This window comes from Osmerus mordax, chromosome 14, assembly GCF_038355195.1.
Source record: "Osmerus mordax isolate fOsmMor3 chromosome 14, fOsmMor3.pri, whole genome shotgun sequence".
NCBI classification, from domain to species: Eukaryota; Metazoa; Chordata; class Actinopteri; order Osmeriformes; family Osmeridae; genus Osmerus; species Osmerus mordax.
Window position 1 is genome coordinate 4,736,249 of NC_090063.1, and position 19,806 is coordinate 4,756,054.

Genomic DNA, 19,806 nt, shown 5'->3' on the forward strand with positions numbered 1-19,806 from the left:
CATGTTGTGGGAAGCAACCAATCAGGTGGCAGACAAGAAGATGGCGAACTCGGAGATGTGTGTCAGGTACCTAGCTGACGAGCTAACTTAATGAAAGAAACTTATATAACTAATTATTTTAGGAATCTAAAGCTATGTGAAGTCTATAAATATGCGTGCATGTGTTAAAGTTAGGATATTTCCTAAATGTCTTGTCACACTTTGAGTTTCTCAAACAAGCTGTATTGTAAGCTAACTTTAGCCAGCTAGCTTTTTGCCTTTCTTTTGAATGGCAGTGAAGCGCGGTCGATAGTTTTCAATCACATGCTGCCAGACAACAGCATACAATACCAACAGCTCAGAAGTTCTTCTTAGTCAACCAGGCACATTTGCTAATGAATACTTGAGTGACTAAGCGGTAGCTGAATAGAAATGCTTTGGGTTTGTATTGCCTGAAAAAGCTAGCTAACGGCACGCTAGCTATTTAGCTAGCTAAAATGTGCGGGACAGCTGCAAGAGTCGTGGATGATGCGTCGCAACAATCTGTCATGTAATACATGATGTAGTAGTGTAATAGTGTACTTATGCATTGTATCAATATACGTATGTGACATTTTACGAATGACTTAGTCTTCGAAATACAATGTCAGTGTTCTTGGCTGTTGTTACAATAGCATGTGAGTGGTATATAGTTTGATAATTATCATGGCTTCATAATATTCAGACGTAGCATATTAAATCCACACAGGAGCAGTCGAGAGTTATGGACCATCTTACTTGGCAGATCTGCTTTGCGGGAGCCGGTATGTCAAGATTTCCTCTGTCTTATACCAGGCATTACAAACAGTGGACTGTGTGGATTTGTTGTATGCTTCAGTTAACATCTGATTAATGTACAAAGTAGTTACGAAAATTCTTAACTTATTTATTGGTGTTTATCCTCTGTATAAAAAAAAGTACTATCCTTGTATGACTTCAATTGTTTATGGACAAAGGCTCAAATCGAAGCAGAGTTGGACAGAAATTGGGAGAGGTTACTGCAGGGATTGAGTTACTACAAAGCACCAAGGTATGGTGGTGTCAATCTGAGTACTTCACATTTTTAAGTTGAATACTTTTCAACAGTCTGCCCGATGATCACTACATATCTGTTTATTTTGTAGTTCATCATCAGCAGATAAACTAAAAGCTGACAAAGATGTTGCACAGACATTGAAAGACTTTGGTCTAAGGATCAGTAAAGTACTGGTAGGTAACTCATTTCAATGTCCTTTAAGAGCTGTCAGACTGAATCTGTATGTATTGTTCTAATCTTGTGGAATATTTGATTGTTACAGGGTCTCAGCGAACAACAGAGTGTGCATATTCTGCAGTGTTACTTACAGGAAGACTACAGAGGGACTCGGAATTCACTCAAGGTGAAGCGTGTGTCTGTGTGTGTGTGTGTGTGTGTGTACATAAAAAAAAAAATGAAACCAGACTTGACTTGTGTTATTTTCCATCAAAGGCTGTCCTTCAAGATGAGAGACAGAGCCAAACCCTCATTCTCAAAGTAGGCACACCCCCAACAGCAATACCATGAAGAAGTTTTGGTCATCCTCTCGTAGAAAACATATTTGTAAATCTGTGCGTGTGTGTTTTCTCCCCAGGTGGCAGACTATTACTACGAGGAGCGCGTGTGTCTGCTGAGATGTGTGCTCCTGCTGTTGACGTACTTCCAGGACGAACGTCACCCGTACCGGGTGAGCAGCCGCTGGAAGCTTAGTCACATCTCGCGCACTTACTCTGGAGTTACACGCTCAAGGTTTCTTTTGTTATCTGTTTGTGTGTGTATGTTGCTGTCTGTCAAGGCGGAGTACTCGAACTGCGTGAGCAAGTTGGAGAAGGACCTGGTGACCAACTACCAGAAGCAGTTTGAGACTCTCTTCAAAGCTGAGGCCCCGACATGGGAGACCCACGGCAACCTGATGGTGAGACGTCCGAGCCCCGCTCCTCGGCTGGTTCAGTATCTGAGCTGAGGTGTGCTCACCCAGGACCAGGTGTTCCTATGCAGTATATCTGTGTGTGTGTGTGTTGCAGACAGAGAGGCAGGTGTCTCGGTGGTTTCTCCAGTGTCTGAGGGAGCAGTCTCTGCTGCTGGAGATCCTCTTCCTGTACTACGCCTACTTCGAAATGGGCCCCACCGACCTGCTCAGCTTCACCAAGATGTTCAAGGAGCAGGGCTTCGGCCAGCGCCAGACCAACAGGCACCTGGTGGACAAGAGCATGGATGCCCTTGTCGACCGCATAGGGTGAGCAGCAGGCTGATTCTGAGATTCACCTGGAACGAAATAAGTGGGCGGACAGCACTGTTTTGGAAGTTACATATAGTAGGCTACCATAATAACTCTGCAGTCTGGATTACTTGAGGCTGTGGGAGGCATTATGATGAAGATGACCGAACATTATGGGTGTCCCTTTTGTCAACATCCAACATTGTTCTCTGTGTGTCATGCAGATACTTCAGCTCTCTGATCCTGGTGGAGGGGATGGACATCGACTTCCTGCACAAGTGCGCTCTGGAGGACCGCACCGAGCAGCACCAGTTCTCCAGCAGTCCCGTCATCTGCAAGGTACGCACGACCACCACTACAGCCAGGATTTCATGTGCACAAGACAGCCCGGTTAGGAAGATGAACAGGGAAACAGACTTGCAGTCGGTTCTGCTATCCCCTCAATGTTTCATGTATGAGACAGTGCTGAGTCCACAAATTATTCTGTGAAACGTGCAGGCTTCTCTATCCATCTCTCCATGCATTTCTTAAGTTCTCCATCTTTCTGTCCGTATCTCTGTCCCTCCATCCACTCTCCTTCTCTCCGCGTCTCCAGGAGATGGACCAGCTGCTCCTCACGTTCGGGGACATTCCTCACCACGGCCCGGTCCTGCTGGCCTGGGTCTTACTGAGGCACACGCTGAGCCCAGACGAGGCCAGCCCGGTGGTGCGGCGAATAGGGAACACGGCGCTGCAGCTGGGGGTGTTCCAGTACCTCACCCCCTTGCTGCAGGGCCTCGGAGGCTCGGGCAACAACGTGAGTAGCAGGACATGGACACACAAACACACACTCACCTTATGGTCGTCGCAAAAACCTAAATGTAGGCATGTGTAACCAAGTTCAATTGGTTCAACTCATTCCGCAGTATCAATACCGCCCAGCCGTGCCATTTAAATAGCTATCTTTTTGGTGGCATAGCTTGCTGAGATGGTTTATCACAGGTGGTCAGTTGCATCTGTGAGTTAGAGGACCTTATGTTGAACTTGAGTGAGGAAGCAAGCGATGACTGACAAGCGGCACCAGTGATGTTGGTCATCTTCAGGATGTTTAAAGCTCCACATGTTCTCTCCTCCCAGTGCACGGCCAGCACAGCCAGGATGTGCATCTACGGCCTCCTGTCCTTTGTTGTCACGTCCTTTGAGGAGGAGACTCTGGGCAGCCAGCAGGTAGGACTGGCCTTACTGATGATAACCTAGCTTTGCTGATAAATCCCTGTCCTTACTGATGATAACCTAGCTTTGCTGATAAATCCCTGTCCTTACTGATGATAACCTAGCTTTGCTGATAAATCCCTGGCCTTACTGATGATAACCTAGCTTTGCTGATAAATCCCTGTCCTTACTGATGATAACCTAGCTTTGCTGATAAATCCCTGTCCTTACTGATGATAACCTAGCTTTGCTGATAAATCCCTGGCCTTACTGATGATAACCTAGCTTTGCTGATAAATCCCTGGCCTTACTGATGATAACCTAGCTTTGCTGATAAATCCCTGTCCTTACTGATGATAACCTAGCTTTGCTGATAAATCCCTGGCCTTACTGATGATAACCTAGCTTTGCTGATAAATCCCTGGCCTTACTGATGATAACCTAGCTTTGCTGATAAATCCCTGTCCTTACTAATGATAACCTAACTTTGCTGATAAATCCCTGTCCTTACTAATGATAACCTACTTTGCTGATAAATCCCTGTCCTTACTAATGATAACCTAGCTTTGCTGATAAATCCCTGTCCTTACTAATGATAACCTAGCTTTGCTGATAAATCCCTGGCCTTACTGATGATAACCTAGCTTTGCTGATAAATCCCTGTCCTTACTAATGATAACCTAGCTTTGCTGATAAATCCCTGGCCTTACTGATGATAACCTAGCTTTGCTGATAAATCCCTGGCCTTACTGATGATAACCTAGCTTAGGTGATATATCACCGGCATTGCTGATGTTACCTTAGCTGTGTTAAATCTGACACCAGTCACCCTATTTTACAAGGACGACACGCAACAAAAATAGAGGGCTTTGGGGCTAAGACCTCCATGAAGTTTTGACAGACTGAACCTCCAAAAGGTATGACGAGCCTGATGTGTGTTGTTGTCCCTCAGCACCTGATCAACGCGGCCTGCGAGGTCCTGTCTGCCCCCAGCCTGGCCGAGCTCTTCTGGGAAACGGTAAGCAGGAGCATGGCTCCACAACGGAGAGGGAGCTCCTCCGTGTAGGCCACAGGGCTTTTATCGGATGGCAAAAGCTGTGTGCAAGATACTGGAATGACTCGTCAAATTCAAATCAAGGCTGTACTTTTTCGGACTCGAAACGATCTATCATACAAACAAGGAGAGTGTGTACATCTCCGAATGTGACATCCTGTGTTCGGTTGATCCTCATGTGTTTCCACTGGTTGTGTTTGTCAGAAGCCCAACCTGGGTCTGGGGATGGTCCTGGACAGTGCTGTAGGAATGTTCCCTCATAAGACTGGGCCACTGCTACAGCTGCTCACCGCTCTTCTCTCTGACAAGTCCACCGCTAAGAAGGTACACACCCACACAAGCTTATTTTGTTTCTTTTTTTTTTCACTTACCCAACCATTCCAAATGACGTTTGAACTCTTATTTTGAACTTTGTGTGTGTGTATCAGGTGTACACATTCCTGGACAAGATGTCCTTCTACACGGAGGTTTACAAGCAGAAGCCCAGTGACGTCCTCTCCAGAGAGGACGAGACTCTGTGGAGGAGACAGACTCCCAAGCTGCTCTACCCTCTAGGTGTGTTCAGCTGGACCTGTGTGTGTGTTAGCTGTTCAGACTTTGTTCAGCTGTGTGTGTGCGTGCCGTTATGTCACGTCTATGCAAATTCTGTATTCTCACTTGTTTCTCTCCTAATGTAATTTTTTGGTATCTTGTCTGATCTCTTTCTCTGCTGGTCTCTCTCTGCTGGTCTCTCTCTGCTGGTCTCTCTGCTGGTCTCTTTCTCTCTCTCCTGGTCTCTCTTCTGGTCTCTCTTTCCTCTGGTATCTCTCTCCCTCTCCTGGTGTCTGGTCTCCCCTCCAGGTGTGGGCCAGACCAACCTGCGTGTGCCTCAGGGGGTTCTGGGCCAGGTGTGTGCGGGTGAGCAGGGCTACGTGGTCCGCTGGGACTACTCCTACAGCGCCTGGACCCTCTTCACTTGCGAGATCGAGATGCTGCTGCATGTCGTCTCCACCGCAGGTACACACACACACACACACACACACACACACAAGCTTCTCCATGCACGCTCATATCCTGATGACCAAAAATGTGCTTAAACTCTATTTTTGGTGCGTTATTTCCTTCTGTCTCTCCCTCCCCTCCGGTCCCTGTCTAGATGTGATTATGCACTGTGAGAGAGTGAAGCCCATCCTGGACCTCATCCATAAGGTCATCAGCACTGACTGGACTGTGTCTGACTGCCTCCTGCCTCTCACCTCACGCATCTACATGCTGCTGCAGAGGTGAGGAACACACACACACACAGACTATTCTCATACAGATGTCTCAAATGATCTCTATGAAGCACGAACCTCTGTTTGTCTGTGGTCTCCCACAGGTGGTTAGACTGTGACCTAAATGAACGTGAGGTCTCAACCTCCACAGATTTCTTGAGCTTTTCTTGCCTTTCATCTTTCCCCCTCCCCCCTCCATCAGGCTCACGTCAGTCATCAACCCTCCGGTGGAGGTCATCGCCTCCTGCGTCAACTGCCTCATCGTCCTGGCGGCCAGGATGCCCGGCAAGGTGGGATTACCGATCATCCCTCCTAACCCGGGGTTATAATCTGTCTGACCGGGGTCAAAATTATGGCGTTGTCTCTCTGTTACAGCGCACGTACCGGCTCAATGTGTTTGTCGCCTTTCTTCTCTCTCTTCTTAGGTTTGGTCCAGTTTACACCACACGGGCTTCCTCCCCTTTGCCTCGTCCCCTCCAACCAACATGGCACAGTCCATCAGGTAGGCGTTCAAAGGCCACATTTGGGTCGTACCAAATATTTGGAGGTGGTGTGTCAATGTAATCTGACGCAAAGTTCCCCCCGTCTTTCTTTAGCGCGGAGGGGATGAAAGCGGGTAACTACGGTAACCTGCTGGTCCTGATCGAGCAGCCGAGGGGGGAGTACTCCGTCACCATCGCCTTCCTCCGTCTCCTCACCACCCTCGTCAAGGTAACGCCCCCGTGAACTCCAGGCGGATCTGATATGCCTTTTAATGTGCCTTTTTTGCCACATGATGTCTTGAATGTATGTATGTCATGAATGTATTATGCTTGTGGTGGGTTTGCCGTTTTCCCCCTCACACACTTTCTGTGCATTTCCTTCTCCCCCCCACACACACACTCACACAGGGTCAGCTGGGCAGCACCCAGAGCAAAGGTCTGATCCCTTGTGTGCTGCTGGTGCTCAAAGAGATGCTGCCCACCTACCACAAGTGGCGCTACAACACCTACGGGGTCAGGGAGAGGATAGGTGAGGGGCTCTGGCACTGCACTGGACCACAATGTGGCCCAATCCTACTGCCTGTCACATGACTTTAGATTTGTATTCTGCTCCGAAGACGTGTTGAGTGTTTTCATTGCACCTCGTCATCTCTCCCTCCCTCTGTTCCTCTCTCCTCCCTCCATCCTCCTCTTCTCCCCCTCCTCCCTCCTCTCCTCCCTGCCGTAGGGTGCCTGATCCTGGAGCTGGTCCACGCCATCCTCAACCTGAGCCCGGAGGGAGAGGACCAGGGCAGGTATGGTACACCCAGGGTCAGATGGAGGACAGACAACAGCGTGTCTAGTGTTGTAAAATGAGATGACTGGTTGACAGTATTGTGAACACCCGGAGATGAAAATGGCCAAAGAGCGCGTTGTCTTTTTTTGTGTATTCAAAAATGGTTGCTTCTTGTGTTCCTATTTGTCACATTCTCACACACTCCTTCACACCGTCTCTCCCTCCCTCCAGCACCCCCACCCTGCAGTCCCTGTGCATCTACAGCCTGGCCAACACAGAGGCCGGCCAGGCCGTGGTCAACATCATGGGCGTGGGGGTGGACACCATCGACGTGGTCCTGGCTGCCCAGCCCAGCAGGTAGGACCTGGGACTAGACTCACCTGGGACTATACTCACCTGGGACTAGACTCACCTGGGACTAGACTCACCTGGGACTAGACTCACCTGGGACTAGACTCACCTGGGACTAGACTAGCCCCTCAAGGGATTCTAATACTTGAGGGGCTAAAGCTCATTTGAGTTTAACTGAAGTATACTAAGACAAACAGTAACTGGCAAGCAGTGTTAAACTCTGCTGACTGGTTGTCCCTCCCTCCGTCTGTCATCCCTCTCCTCCCTGCCCTCCCTCTCCTCCCTCCCTCCAGTGGTGGCTCTGAGAGCCCGGGTCAGATCCTGATCCAGACGGTGAAGCTGGCCTTCTCCGTCACCAACAACGTGATCCGCCTGAAGCCCCCCTCCGACCTGGTGTCCCCCCTGGAGCAGGCGCTCACGCAGCACGGTGGCCACGGCAACAACCTCATCTCCGTGCTGGCCAAGTACATCTACCACAAGCACGACCCCGCGCTGCCTCGCCTCGCCATCCAGCTGCTCAAGAGGCTGGCCACGGTACTACCCACAGTTACACACACAATACTGACTGTTAGAGGCTGTACACACACACACACAGCCAGACACACACAGCCAGACACACACACAGCCAGACACACAAAGATTTTCTTGGTTTCTTTCGTTTCCTTACATAATTCTCACATTTTCATACACGTGTCGTACACAGAATGGGAAGGGGGAATTTTTCATCTAGAATTCAAAGACTTACATTTACATTTAGTCATTTAGCAGACGCTCTTATCCAGAGCGACTTACAGTAAGTACAGGGACATTACCCCCGAGGCAAGTAGGGTGAAGTGCCTTGCCCAAGGACACAACGTCATTTTGCACAGCCGGGAATCGAACCAGTGACCTTCTGATTACTAGCCCGATTCTCTAACCGCTCAGCCACCTGACTCACTTACACGGAGGAATGACAGTGGTCGCAATTTACACCAATGGGAGGGGAACGATCATAATCAATCCTCATCAATCAATGCTACGGTATCAGTTCTACATCAGTAGTAGTAGTTGTCTCTCTGTCACAACTTGGTGGCTCTTAGGTCTTTCTGATGCTGCAGTTGAAGTAGTGCTGAAGCAGAAACACTAGCGTGTGTTTTAGTAGCAGCAGTGATGCCAGTAGTAGTTATGTGATGGCACCACTGTCCCTGTCTCTGTCCTGCTCACGTCCAGGTGGCGCCCATGTCCGTGTACGCCTGCCTGGGCATCGACGCGGCCGCCATCCGGGACGCCTTCCTCACGCGGCTCCAGAGCCGCACGGAGGACATGAGGATCAAGGTCATGACCTTGGAGTTCCTCACCGTCGCCGTGGAGACGCAGCCCGGCCTCATCGAGCTCTTCCTCAACCTGGAGGTCAAGGACGGCAGCGAGGGGTCAAAGGTGAGAGGTGGTTGCCACGGGGGAAAGGATTTTGAGGGCTTTTTGGGCCAATTCTGCATATCTTCATTTGTTTCCTAATGAACCTATTGGCATTATATGGATAACATGGTGACTCAAGTCAATACATGTGAATCTCATTTTTTTTCTTCTGTTTCTTTCTTGTTCCTCCCTTGTCCTGGTCTCCTACTCTCTTCTCCTCCCTCTCTCTCTTCTCCTCCATCTCCCCGTCCCCAGGAGTTCCTGCTGGGAGAGTGGAGCTGTCTGCAGGTGGTTCTGGACCTGATAGACTCTGGCCAGCGGGGGCAGTACTGGTGCCCCCCCCTGCTACAGCGAGCTGCCATGGCCTTCCTGCACGCCCTCTGGCAGGACCGCCGCGACAGCGCCATCTCCGTCCTGCGCACCAAGTAAGACACCAGCACGCACACACACACCCACACACATGTAAGGCCACGGTCACACTTAAGCAACTTCTTCTAGTATAAAAATGGCGACAACCAATAGATGAACAATTTGTGTAATGGGTACTTGAAAATGTTTTTCTACCTTCAGAGAGAAGTTTTGGGAGAACCTGACCACCCCCCTCTTTGCATCGCTCCCCCCCCCCTCCGACAGCACTGAGGTGAGGAACCTGACACACACACACACCTAGAGATTATTATAAATATCACATGCGCGATCTAAGAGGAGACACCTGACTCTGACCTTCTCACCCAGCCCTGTGTGCTGGAGACGTGTGCCTTTGTCATGAAGATCATCGGCCTGGAGATCTACTACGTCGTCAGGTAAAACAATCAAACATGGCCGTCACTGCTTCACTTCCTGACTGGATCACTGTTGTCTTTGTGTTAATGGGTCACACCCAATCTTCTAGAATTCCAATTAGTATATGCCTGGTAAATAAGGTCGTTTTTAGCAGTAGTTTGAGCACATTTTCTACCCGGAATTTTTTTTTTTTTTTTTTTATATGTATATATATTTGTATATGTGTACCTATGTATATATGTATTTGTATATGTTGCTGTGATGTTTTTCCAGTGGCTCCCTGGAGCAGTCTCTGAAAGATGCGCTCCAGAAGTTCTCCAGCGGGCGGCGCTACGAGTTCTGGTCCCAGTACGTCAAGTCCCTGGTGGTGCAGGTAGCAGAGACGGAGGAGGAGGGGGTGCGGGCCTTCTCTGAGATCCAGATGCTCATCTCAGCCTGGCGCATGCTGCTCATACTGTCCACCAGTCACGTACGTGTCTGTTACATACACACACACACAGATACACATACAGACACACGCATACACACACACACACACACAGATACACATACAGACACACACATACACACACACACACACACACACACACAGATACTGCTTTTTCTTTCTTAGTCAGTGCTCTCTCTCTCATACACACATACATGCTCTCTCTTTCTCTCACATACACATTCACACTGGGCTTTCTCTCTTCACTCACTGCTCTCTTTCTCTCACCTGTACTGATTTTACAGTTATAGAATACATATTAGATAAATGTGTTATCTAAATATTATATTTTAGTCTGTTGACAGTATTGAAAAGGTTGATTGACAGATGATAATCAGTAGTAGTTTGGATGCACTTGCCATTATTTCTGGTTCCGGATGGTCCCTAAGCGTAGAGCAGTGTTCTGATTGGCTGTTATGTTGTCCAGTCAGATGTGATGCAGCTGACAGACGACTCCACCAAACTCAAGCTCTTCATGGACGTCCTGGACGCCACCAAGGCTGCTGTGAGTCGTCACGGCAACATCATCCAGCTCCTCATCTCACCCTGTCAACTCCATGACTCCAAGTCTCTCTCTCTGTCTCTGTCTCTCTCTCTCTCTCTCTTTTCCTCTACCCGTCCTTCGCTCCATAGTAAAGTCCTAGTGTCTCTCCCTCCCTGGTTGCTCCAGTATCAGTAAAGTGTGTGTCTCTCTCAGCTGCTGGTGCCCTCCTCAGTGCCGTGTCTGCGTCTGGGCTCCATGATGGCCACGCTGCTCCTCATTCTGCTCAAGCAGTGGAGAAGGTAAACCACACCTCACTGGAGATGCAGGTATGCATGGAGCAGGGGAGCCACATCCAGAGTTAGGGTTTGATTGCGGTTTTCGATGCTGGAAAGAGATGAGCGGTGAAGTCATTTGCTAACGATGCCTAGAATCGTCATGTGATTCATGTGACTTTTAGAACTGATAGAGGTTCAAACCTGAAGCCAATTTCATTAGCGATACATTATAGAACAAGCTTACCATACATATGGAAGAAGAAGAAAGAGAGGTTTGTGGTATATTGGGATTTGTGAAAAGCCTTGAAAGAGGCTTGCACAAACAAGAGGATATTCCAGGACAGTTGTTCCACCTGTCACAGCACAAGGAGCTGTGTGGGTCTACTGTATTCCAAACAGCACACATCATTAACACCTGCTTCTACACCAGTTGGGTTCTGTGGGCCAGTCGAATTCCCTTTCTTTCAAGGCTTTTCACAAACCATAACTTCCCCAAATAAATCTTCATTCTTCTTTTTATACAATGCATACATACGTACACATTATTATAAATCATCATCTGATGTTGAGAAACTTCATTCTTCATCCCCCCCCCCCCCCCCCCCCCCCCCCCAGTCTGGTGGCGGGGGCCCCAGACGTGCTGTCCCCCCTGTCCCTGATCCTGGAGAGTGTCCTGCAGGCCGACCAGCACCTGGTGGAGAGGACCAAGGCCAAGGTGTTCTCTGCCCTCATATCTGTCCTGCAGATACAGGGGCTCAACGGTGGGTTTGTGTGTGTGTGTGTGTGTGTGTGTGTGTATATAAAAGTGTGTCTGTGTCACTGGCGATTACCCTGTGTGGGGTTGGATGGTAGTGTGTGTGTGTGTGTGTGTGGTCTCTTGTTTAACCACCCGTGTGTGTGCGGTTCAGCCGCCTTCAGACTGACTGTCCCCTCTGCCCCGCCCCAGGTGGAGAGATCTCCCAGCTGCCCCAGCTGCTGCTGTGTGTGTGCGAGACGGTGCAGGACGAGGCGCTGGCCTTGATTGACAGCACGCGTCACACGGCCACGCTGGGGGAGGGGCTGGAGGACAAGGACAGCATGGAGACGGACAACCCCCGGAGCCTGCAGAAGGACCAGAGAGACGGGGTGAGGGAGGGGAGGGATCTGAACCAGGACCGAAGGACAATTCCAGTTGATTTAGTTTGAATTTATCTCTAAAATGTTCTGTCTCCGTCTCTCTCTCTCTCTCTCTGTCAGGTGTGTGTGCTCGGGCTCCACCTGGCTAAGGAGCTGTGTCGCGTGGACGAGGATGGGGAACACTGGGTTCTGGTGCTGAGGAAGGTTCCGGTTCTGCCCTCTGTCCTCAGTGCTCTGGAACTGAGCCTGCGCTGCAAACAGAACCTGTACTTCACAGAGGCTGTGCTGCACCTGCTGCTCACACTGGCCCGCACGCCGCAGGTAGGGGAGCGGGATGTGTAGAAAACACACACACACACGCCCCAGGTAGGGGAGAGGGATGTGTAGAAAACACATACACACACACATACCACAGGTACACATTCTACAGGTACAGACACACACTCCACAAGTACACTCACGGCACATGCACACACAAATGCAACCATTACTGGCTGGTCCCTGAGGTGAATCTGAATGAGCCTGATGTGTGTGTGTGTGTGTGCGCGGTCATGCAGGGGGCAGCAGCGGTGGCTGGAGCTGGAGTCATCCAGAGTATCTGCCTGCCTCTCCTCAGCGTCTACGAAGCCCACGCCAACGGAGCCTCCCAGGTGAACACCGTGACCAGCTGACCTCCTGGTGATTCGCTTCACATTTTGGCGTGCGTGTGTGTCAATGCGTGTGCGTGTGTTCTCTCAGGCGTTCTCCCGTAAGCCCCAGGACGCCCCCTGCTGGCCAGGTGTGTATCGTCTCTGCATGTCTCTGATGGAGAGCCTGCTGAAGACCCTGCGCTACAACTTCATCAACGAGGCTCTCGACTTCCTAGGAGTCCACCAGGAGCGCATCCTGCAGGTGTGTGTGTGTCACCTGAGGATTCACATATCAAATTCCATCCAGTCTAAACAAGCAACTACCTAACTACTTCCTTTCCCTCCTCTGTGAACTCTCCTTCCTCCCTCCCTCCTCTCCCCCAGTGTCTGAACGCGGTGCGTACGGTGCAGAGCCTGGTGTGTCTGGATGAGGCTGACCACACGGTGGGCTTCCTGCTGCAGCTGTCCAGCTTCTCTAAGGAGTGGCAGTTCCACCTGCCCAAGCTGCTGCTGGACATCCAGGTGAGGGGCGCACACACACTTACACAGGTCCACACACACACACACACGCACAGCAGTACCAAAGGAGCCTCCCTCTTCATGTTTCATTGTGTGTGTCGCCTCAGGTGAACCTGTGCTACCTGTGTCAGACCTGCACCTACCTCCTCCACAGCAAGAAGATGCTGCACCACTACCTCCAGGTCAGACCAACACACACACACACACTAAGACTACCACACTCACCTGACACACACACATACCAAGACTACCACACTCACCTGACACACACATACTAAGACTACAACACACACCAAGACTACCACACTCACCTAACAGACACACACACACACACGTCATAATGGAACGATTAGAATTGATGTTCTGAAATACTCATTACAAACATTTTACAAACGGCTTACTTGTGTAAATGAGTTCAGATTGTAAAAGGTCACCACCTCCCCACTGGCAGGCAAAGAACGGTGAGGCGCTCCCCCCCAACTCCCTCCCCCGACCCCAGCGTGCCCCCAACACCCCCTCCAAGCCGGCCCCCGGGGGAGGAGCCGCAGCGGGGGGAGGGGAGAGGGAGGAGGTGGAGCAGAAGGCCGTGCTGGCCGTGCAGTGCAGCCTGCTGAAGATCCTGTCCAAGACGCTGGCCACCCTGCAGCGCTTCACCCCCGACTGCTGTCAGATCCTGCTGGACCAGGTCAGCACCTTCCCGGGCCCTCGACAGCACCTGCTTCACCTGGAGCTGGCCCCTGTCTGTCGATGCTGTCAATCCTCCCTCGTAGTCCCTCCCTCCCCTCATCTCTCTCTGCCTCCCTCCCTCCTCCAGTGTATGGACCTGGCAGAGTACAGGACCCTCTTCGTCTTTAGCTTCACCAACCCGGCCTTCGACTCGGACGTGGCGCCCTCCTTCGGAACCCTGCTGGCCACCATCAACGTGGCGCTAAGCATGCTGGGAGAGGTAGTTGTTCCAGCGCCTCCACGTGCCTCCTGGGCGTCTGCGGCAGTCGACTCTGTTCCACTGTGTGCTAAGGGGGGAGTTGTGGAGTAGCTAACAGCCTGGTGTGTGTGTGTGTGTGTGTGCTCAGGTGGAGAAGAAGGAGCCGGCCTCCCTGAGTGTGGCGTTCCTGGTCTCGTCTGAGGAGGTCCAGGCCCTGAAGTAAGGAGCTGGAGAAGAGGCTCACAGGAATATAAAGCTGCCTTATATGTAAGGAACATTTATGTAACTCTGTGTGTGTGTGTGTGTGTGTGTGTCCAGGTCCCTGCTGATGTTCACCATGGAGAACTGCTTCTACGTGTTGATCTCCCAGGCGGTGCGCTGTCTGAAAGACCCCAGCGTCCCCCCCAGAGACAAGCAGAGGCAGAAGCAGGAGCTGAGCTCTGAGCTGGTGCGTCTGCCTCTCCCTCTTCCTCCCTTGTTTCTCCTCTCCCCCCTTTTTCTTTCTCACCCTTTTTTTCTTAATTTCTTTTTAAACCATGTCTTTTCTCTGCTCTAAACACTCCTTTTTCTAAATCTTCAGGCTCTCTTGTACCTTATCAGACATTCAGCCATAGCGTAGTCCTGTTCCAAGTCACATTTTCACTTAAAGGAACATTCTCCTCAACATGTATCCACCACCCTCCCTCCCTCCTCCCCCCCAGAGCACCCTGCTGTCCAGCCTGTCCCGCCACTTTCGCCGGGGCTCCCCCTCCTCCCCGGCCGGCGGCCTGCTGCCCTCCCCCCAGACCAAGCCCTCCGCCTCGGGCTCCAAGGCCAGCCACGAGGGCCAGGAGCCGTTCATCCAGCTGGTGCAGGCCTTCGTCAGACACATTCAGGGATAAGACCCGCCCGGAGAGCCCAAAGAACCAGGAACAAACGGATACAAGGACCACACAGGAGCAAGGACAAGTCGGTGGGGTGAAAGGGTATTTAAAAATTAAAAAACAAGTAAAAATAAAAAAGGTGAGGATGTAGAATTCAAAGCCTAGACACGGCTCGACAGCTGTCTTGATGTGTAGCTCCGTTCCTGGGTGAGCCAAAGTACAGGCAGAGCGGTGACACGAGACACTCGCCTCCTCAATTCTTACAATGGATGAATCATTGTAAGAATGTGTACAGCTAAGAACTTCCAAGTGCTAACATAGACATGGTGCTACTGTCTCCATCAAACCTGATATTTGAATGCATTGTAAATCCAGGCTCTGTGACTGGCTACCAGTTTGAGTGCCTGCACAGCGATTGGTTACTTGTATGTGTTCCTGCTCACTTATCGGGTGCCAGTACACAGGCCACCTTATGAATGTTTAATTGATTTGATTTTGCCAAACAAACATAGTGGCGTGGGGACTTGAGATTTAGCTCACTTTGGGCTAGTAAATGAGTAGACCCTGATCTCTGGAGCTCCAGTGGTTCCTCTCTGCCACAACCAACCAGTCTCTCTGAGGCCTGGTGCACGCAGACCAAAGTCTTCAGTAGGTCTAGATGTCTCCAAGGCAGTCGGCATCCAGAAATGAAACCTAGCTAATTTAACATGGGGAGTCTATAAGGGAACCAGTCTGAGTTGTAAAAGATCTCGGTGCTATCGAATGTGTTGTTTTTGACTCTCCACAGACCTAGTTTTATAGGTCAACTTCAAATTCCCTCATGTGGTGCCAAGCAGAGGAAACTAAGCATGTAGGATGATTATCCTGTGAAGGGCACATTAACCGAATTTACATTATACATGTTATGTACCAGTGACCTGTTAGGATAGTTGACAAGCTTGCCTTGGGAAGTCAGTACTGGTAGTTACTCTGTATTCTGAATCTGTTTGCTACTTCTCTCTCTCCCGTGACTTTTATAATGTCTGGATGGGGGGGTATACTTTTGCTATATATTCAACTCTATTTTTAAACATTCTCTTTTTGTGCTGTGATGTTTTCTGCAATTTTCTGAACTCCTCGCTTCCACCTGTTAAACGATACAATCGACTCCTTTCCAGCTGTTTATACGTGACATAGTGGTCAAGGTGTATACCCCCTCCCTTCATTGAAAAAAGAACACGTTTATATGATAATAAAGGAGCTTTTGTAGAAGTACCAGTGTAGCATCGTACTTGCTTGAATTGTTTTGGTTTGTGCAGTGCCATAGTTTACATACTACTATTAGTGTGTGTATTTTGTAATTAAAGTATGTATAAGTCTATATATTACAGCGTGTCTTTAGGAGATTACTATGGTCGCTACTAGCAACCATTTTTTTAAACATGTTGAGGCATAAACGGGTGGTTTAAACAATTCGAATGAGCACGGTTTAAAATGCAACAATTTACTTTTCTTTTTGAATTTGAACTCAGTACACACACTAGCCCAGGAGTAAAGTACAGTAAGTTTACAGGAACAACTTGGAAGGAACAACTGATAAGACATCTCTCCTCAATCTGTCATATAAAAAGGAAAATTACCAAAGAAATAAAACATGTCCAAATTTCATATTTACAAGAGCCGGACAAAATAGCCTGTTACATAATAAAAATAATCTTTTACAACCTGCGTACCAAAAAATAGGTCTGAGATGTGCTTGGAATACAGTACAACTTCCCAAATATATAATTTGAATATTTCAAAGAACCAATAAGCAGATAAGACAGTACTACAGCAGGGGAAAGGGGCGGGGCCATTAGGTAGCATTAAAAGCCGTGTGTGGTCTAGTAGCTACAGTGCGAGGAGGCGTCGCTGTTCCTCTCCTCCGAGCATTCCGAGTGTCTGTCTCCGGGGGGGCTCCGAACAGGAAGTTGGACAGTCACTTCCTGTTGAGGGGCTCCTGCCGTTCTGAGTCCTACTGACCACTGACTGGCACCTCCTGAAGGAGAAGATAAGGATTATCACATCAATGTAGATAAAACATCATAAACATACACACTCAAATGTGTGATGTCAGGGTTTAGGTAAACCTTGCAAAACTAATCTTTTTAGCCAACAGGTTTGTCTGATCCATGCAGCTTTGAGATTAAATAAAAGGGTTACTTTGAAAACCAGCAACTGTCAATAACAGCATTTTGGTCACAATATCTGGACAAAGGGTGAACGAACAGGGAATGGATTTATGGGCAATGGTCAATTCATGCACCTGTCATCCATCAACCGCTCAGCCTAGAAACATCAAAGCTGAAGAGGTTTAGGTCCCAGCATGCATTTGGGCCTGGAGGTTAGAAAACCATTTCATGCGAAAGCATTCCACAAGAACACCTTTTCCAGATAAACAAACTCTTGAATTCGACAACTTTTGGAGGAAACCAAAAGTTAGCGTACTTAAAAATAACACGAGTCATGCAGGATGACTTAACACTGTGAAAGGCCCGTGCCTCACACAAACACACACTAACCTTCCTCTGGGTCTCCAGACTGACCCTTCAGGCCAAAGAGGGTGTAATAATTTGTCTGACATTTGACCCATATGAACAAGGAAGAAGAGAGAGAGAGAGATAAGAGACACCGGCAGATGGAGAGTTATTACAGAGGAACCTTCCCTGAGGCAGACGGGGTTAGTGGTTGGAATAAGTGATGGACCAGCTCACAGCTGCAGGTTCAGGTTGTAGGACTCACCTCCAGATTCCCCCGGGCCTTCTTCAGAACTCCGTGGGTCAGCGCCACTGGATTCACAAAAACACAGAAAAGGGGCCGTGTCACCACTCTGACCTGACCGGACCCACTCAGCCTTGGATCCGACAACCAACTTCTGTCGGTGCACTATGCATGTAAGGTCTCACTGGTGAGGATAATCCAGAAATGGCTACAAAAAACATGTACGTGTTGAATGGGTATGACTGCTACGTGGGAGGGCCGGGGTCAGAGGCGCGCTCGTCTGTGAGGAGGTGTGAGGACGTACGCTGGTCTATGATGACCCTCTCCATGCCCTCCTTCAGCTGGTTGGTGGAGCGCAGACGTTTCACCGCCCCGTTCAGCATCCTCTCCTGCTGGGACAGCCTGGCCTTCAGGCGGGACACCTCACTCTGCAGGAGCTCCTCCTGACGGGGGGGAGAAGGAGAGAGAGAGGGGGAGAAAGAGAAGGAGAGAGAGAGAAGGAAGGAGAAGGAAGGAGAGAGACAACAGAACAGCAAAATACATCAGATTGATTTCGTTCCCAGTCTTACCACCTGTGGCAGACCACCGACCACAAACAGCGGTTCGTGCTTCATAGAGCTCCTTTGAGACGTTTGTCACCGGTGACAGAGTGAGATGGGGCTTGGGGACCGAGATGATTCCGATGACTCGGGATACAGTGTGTGTGCTTGGAAGGGGAGTCGACATGGTTGTGTCCAAGGTTTGTGCGTGCGTACAGTACTGCGTGCGTCTGGGTGACCGATGACATAGTCCGGTATGTGTATGTCCATGTTCTCCTGTTCTCTGTGTGTGTTCTTACTTGCTGGTGGTTGTAGGAGCTGTTCTCCCCTGTGGGGGGGCTGGCAGGCAGGGAGACCCTCCAGTAGAGCTTGAGCAGCCTGGCTGCCTCCTCCAGGACCTGCTGCATGGTGCTCACACTGACGCACAGGCCTGACACCTGCTGCCCCGGCTCTGAGGCCTGCACACACACACACACACACACACAGTCTTATTCACACACCGTACCACCTTTTTGCACACCTTCACTTTTTGAATACAGCCTACCACACTAATGTGTGTGTGTGTGTGCATTTACCCTGTTGTCCTGGCCCTGCGCACACTCCTGCAGGCGCGTGTCCAGGCTGCGCGTGAGCCGGCGGGCCTCGGAGATCTGCTTGCGCAGGGCGCTGTGGTCCTCCGTCAGGCCCAGCACGTGGCGCCCGCCGCGGCTCGCCCAGAGACGGTGACCCGGCACCAGGCGGGACGGGCCGCTCGTGACGCTGTCCCCTCCAGAGCTGCACTGGGACTCACCGTCCTGCTCCGACCGGGGCTGGCGCTTAGCGTCTGGGCGGACACACACACACACACAAGCACACAGAAACACACACAAGTTAGTACAAACTCACCTTTTACTCTGTAAATGACATTAACCTTCCAGCCGTCGTAGACTTGAGGTCTTGCTGGGTCTTGGTTACCATGGTGATCAGAGGCGGGGTCATGGTGAGAGTGGGAGGAGTGGTGGAGAGGGTCACGACCTGGAGACCTGCCTCCGTCCTCTGAAACACACACACACACACGGTCAACACTACCAACAACACATCAGTATACATCAGAGCGTGTGTGTCTGTGTATATGAACACGTGTGTGTGTGTGTGTGTGTGTGTGTGTGTCTACCTGGCGTGGAGAGCAGGTAGTTGATGTTGATGGTGTCTCTGCTGGGTCCTGAGTGGAGCTGCTCCTCCAGCCTCCGTCTCAGAGCCGTGTTGGTGTGGATGCTCCTCTCCAGCTGCACACGCAGGTGACGCATCTCCTTCAGAAGCTCCCCCAGGTCCAGCGGTACAGAGCCAGGACCAAGGCCAGGGCCAGGGCCAGGGCCAGGACCAAGGCCAGGACCAGGACCAAGGCCAGGGCCAGGACCAAGGCCAGGGCCAGGACCCTGAGCTACGTGAGGAGACTCTGCAGGAAAGGAAAATGGGTCAAACACCCATGGGAATCTCAGGACCAAGACTATAACCAGTACTAATACTAGTACTCTCTGTGACTCAGGGCTAGAGTGTGTGTACGTACCTGTGTGTGTTCCAGTCTTGATCTTCTCGTAGACCTGCAGCTCCACGCGTAGAGACTGCAGGAGGTTCTGGCTGTCTGAGAGCTGCTGTCTCTGGTGCTTCACCTCACACTGCAGCCTGGGGGGGGGGGGGGGGGGGTACACACATCA

The 19,806-nt window shown here is 50.3% G+C and overlaps 2 protein-coding genes across 2 annotated transcripts in view; one reads left to right on the forward strand and one right to left on the reverse strand.

Annotated features, from left to right (window-relative positions):
- The first annotated feature begins 40 nt into the window (after positions 1-40).
- On the forward strand, positions 41-16,190 carry nup188 (nucleoporin 188). Its single transcript, XM_067249675.1, has 43 exons — positions 41-66; positions 728-782; positions 975-1,048; positions 1,143-1,227; positions 1,317-1,397; positions 1,487-1,531; positions 1,629-1,721; positions 1,830-1,949; positions 2,059-2,270; positions 2,477-2,591; positions 2,848-3,048; positions 3,369-3,458; positions 4,396-4,461; positions 4,702-4,821; positions 4,926-5,052; positions 5,338-5,493; positions 5,633-5,759; positions 5,953-6,040; positions 6,176-6,252; positions 6,347-6,461; positions 6,641-6,761; positions 6,960-7,026; positions 7,239-7,364; positions 7,652-7,892; positions 8,568-8,774; positions 9,009-9,178; positions 9,324-9,393; positions 9,489-9,556; positions 9,810-10,005; positions 10,451-10,528; positions 10,721-10,806; positions 11,398-11,543; positions 11,729-11,907; positions 12,019-12,219; positions 12,456-12,548; positions 12,637-12,789; positions 12,912-13,049; positions 13,154-13,228; positions 13,498-13,731; positions 13,861-13,992; positions 14,120-14,190; positions 14,290-14,419; positions 14,673-16,190. The coding sequence occupies exons 1-43, from the start codon at positions 41-43 to the stop codon at positions 14,850-14,852; spliced, it is 5,235 nt and encodes a 1,744-aa protein (XP_067105776.1). The 3' UTR covers positions 14,853-16,190.
- A 111-nt stretch (positions 16,191-16,301) lies between these two features.
- The window catches only part of cdk5rap2 (CDK5 regulatory subunit associated protein 2), a 34,476-nt gene continuing 30,971 nt past the window's right edge, over positions 16,302-19,806 (reverse strand). Inside the window, exons 44-52 of the mRNA XM_067249674.1 lie at positions 19,659-19,774; positions 19,266-19,547; positions 19,067-19,147; positions 18,688-18,935; positions 18,412-18,570; positions 17,878-18,016; positions 17,595-17,641; positions 17,375-17,429; positions 16,302-16,851 (exon numbers count right to left, since the gene is read on the reverse strand). Of these exons, the coding sequence (XP_067105775.1) occupies positions 16,697-16,851; positions 17,375-17,429; positions 17,595-17,641; positions 17,878-18,016; positions 18,412-18,570; positions 18,688-18,935; positions 19,067-19,147; positions 19,266-19,547; positions 19,659-19,774 (1,282 nt within the window). The 3' untranslated portion in view covers positions 16,302-16,696. The remainder of the gene's footprint in view (positions 16,852-17,374; positions 17,430-17,594; positions 17,642-17,877; positions 18,017-18,411; positions 18,571-18,687; positions 18,936-19,066; positions 19,148-19,265; positions 19,548-19,658; positions 19,775-19,806) is intronic.

Excerpts from the sequence above, each read along its gene's own strand:
- nup188 (XM_067249675.1), top strand. The coding sequence starts at position 41 with ATGGCGAACTCGGAGATGTGTGTCAG. Across the intron at positions 9,557-9,809 it reads GAGATCTACTACGTCGTCAG|TGGCTCCCTGGAGCAGTCTC; the intron begins GTAAAACAATCA and ends ATGTTTTTCCAG. Across the intron at positions 10,807-11,397 it reads CTGCTCAAGCAGTGGAGAAG|TCTGGTGGCGGGGGCCCCAG; the intron begins GTAAACCACACC and ends CCCCCCCCCCAG.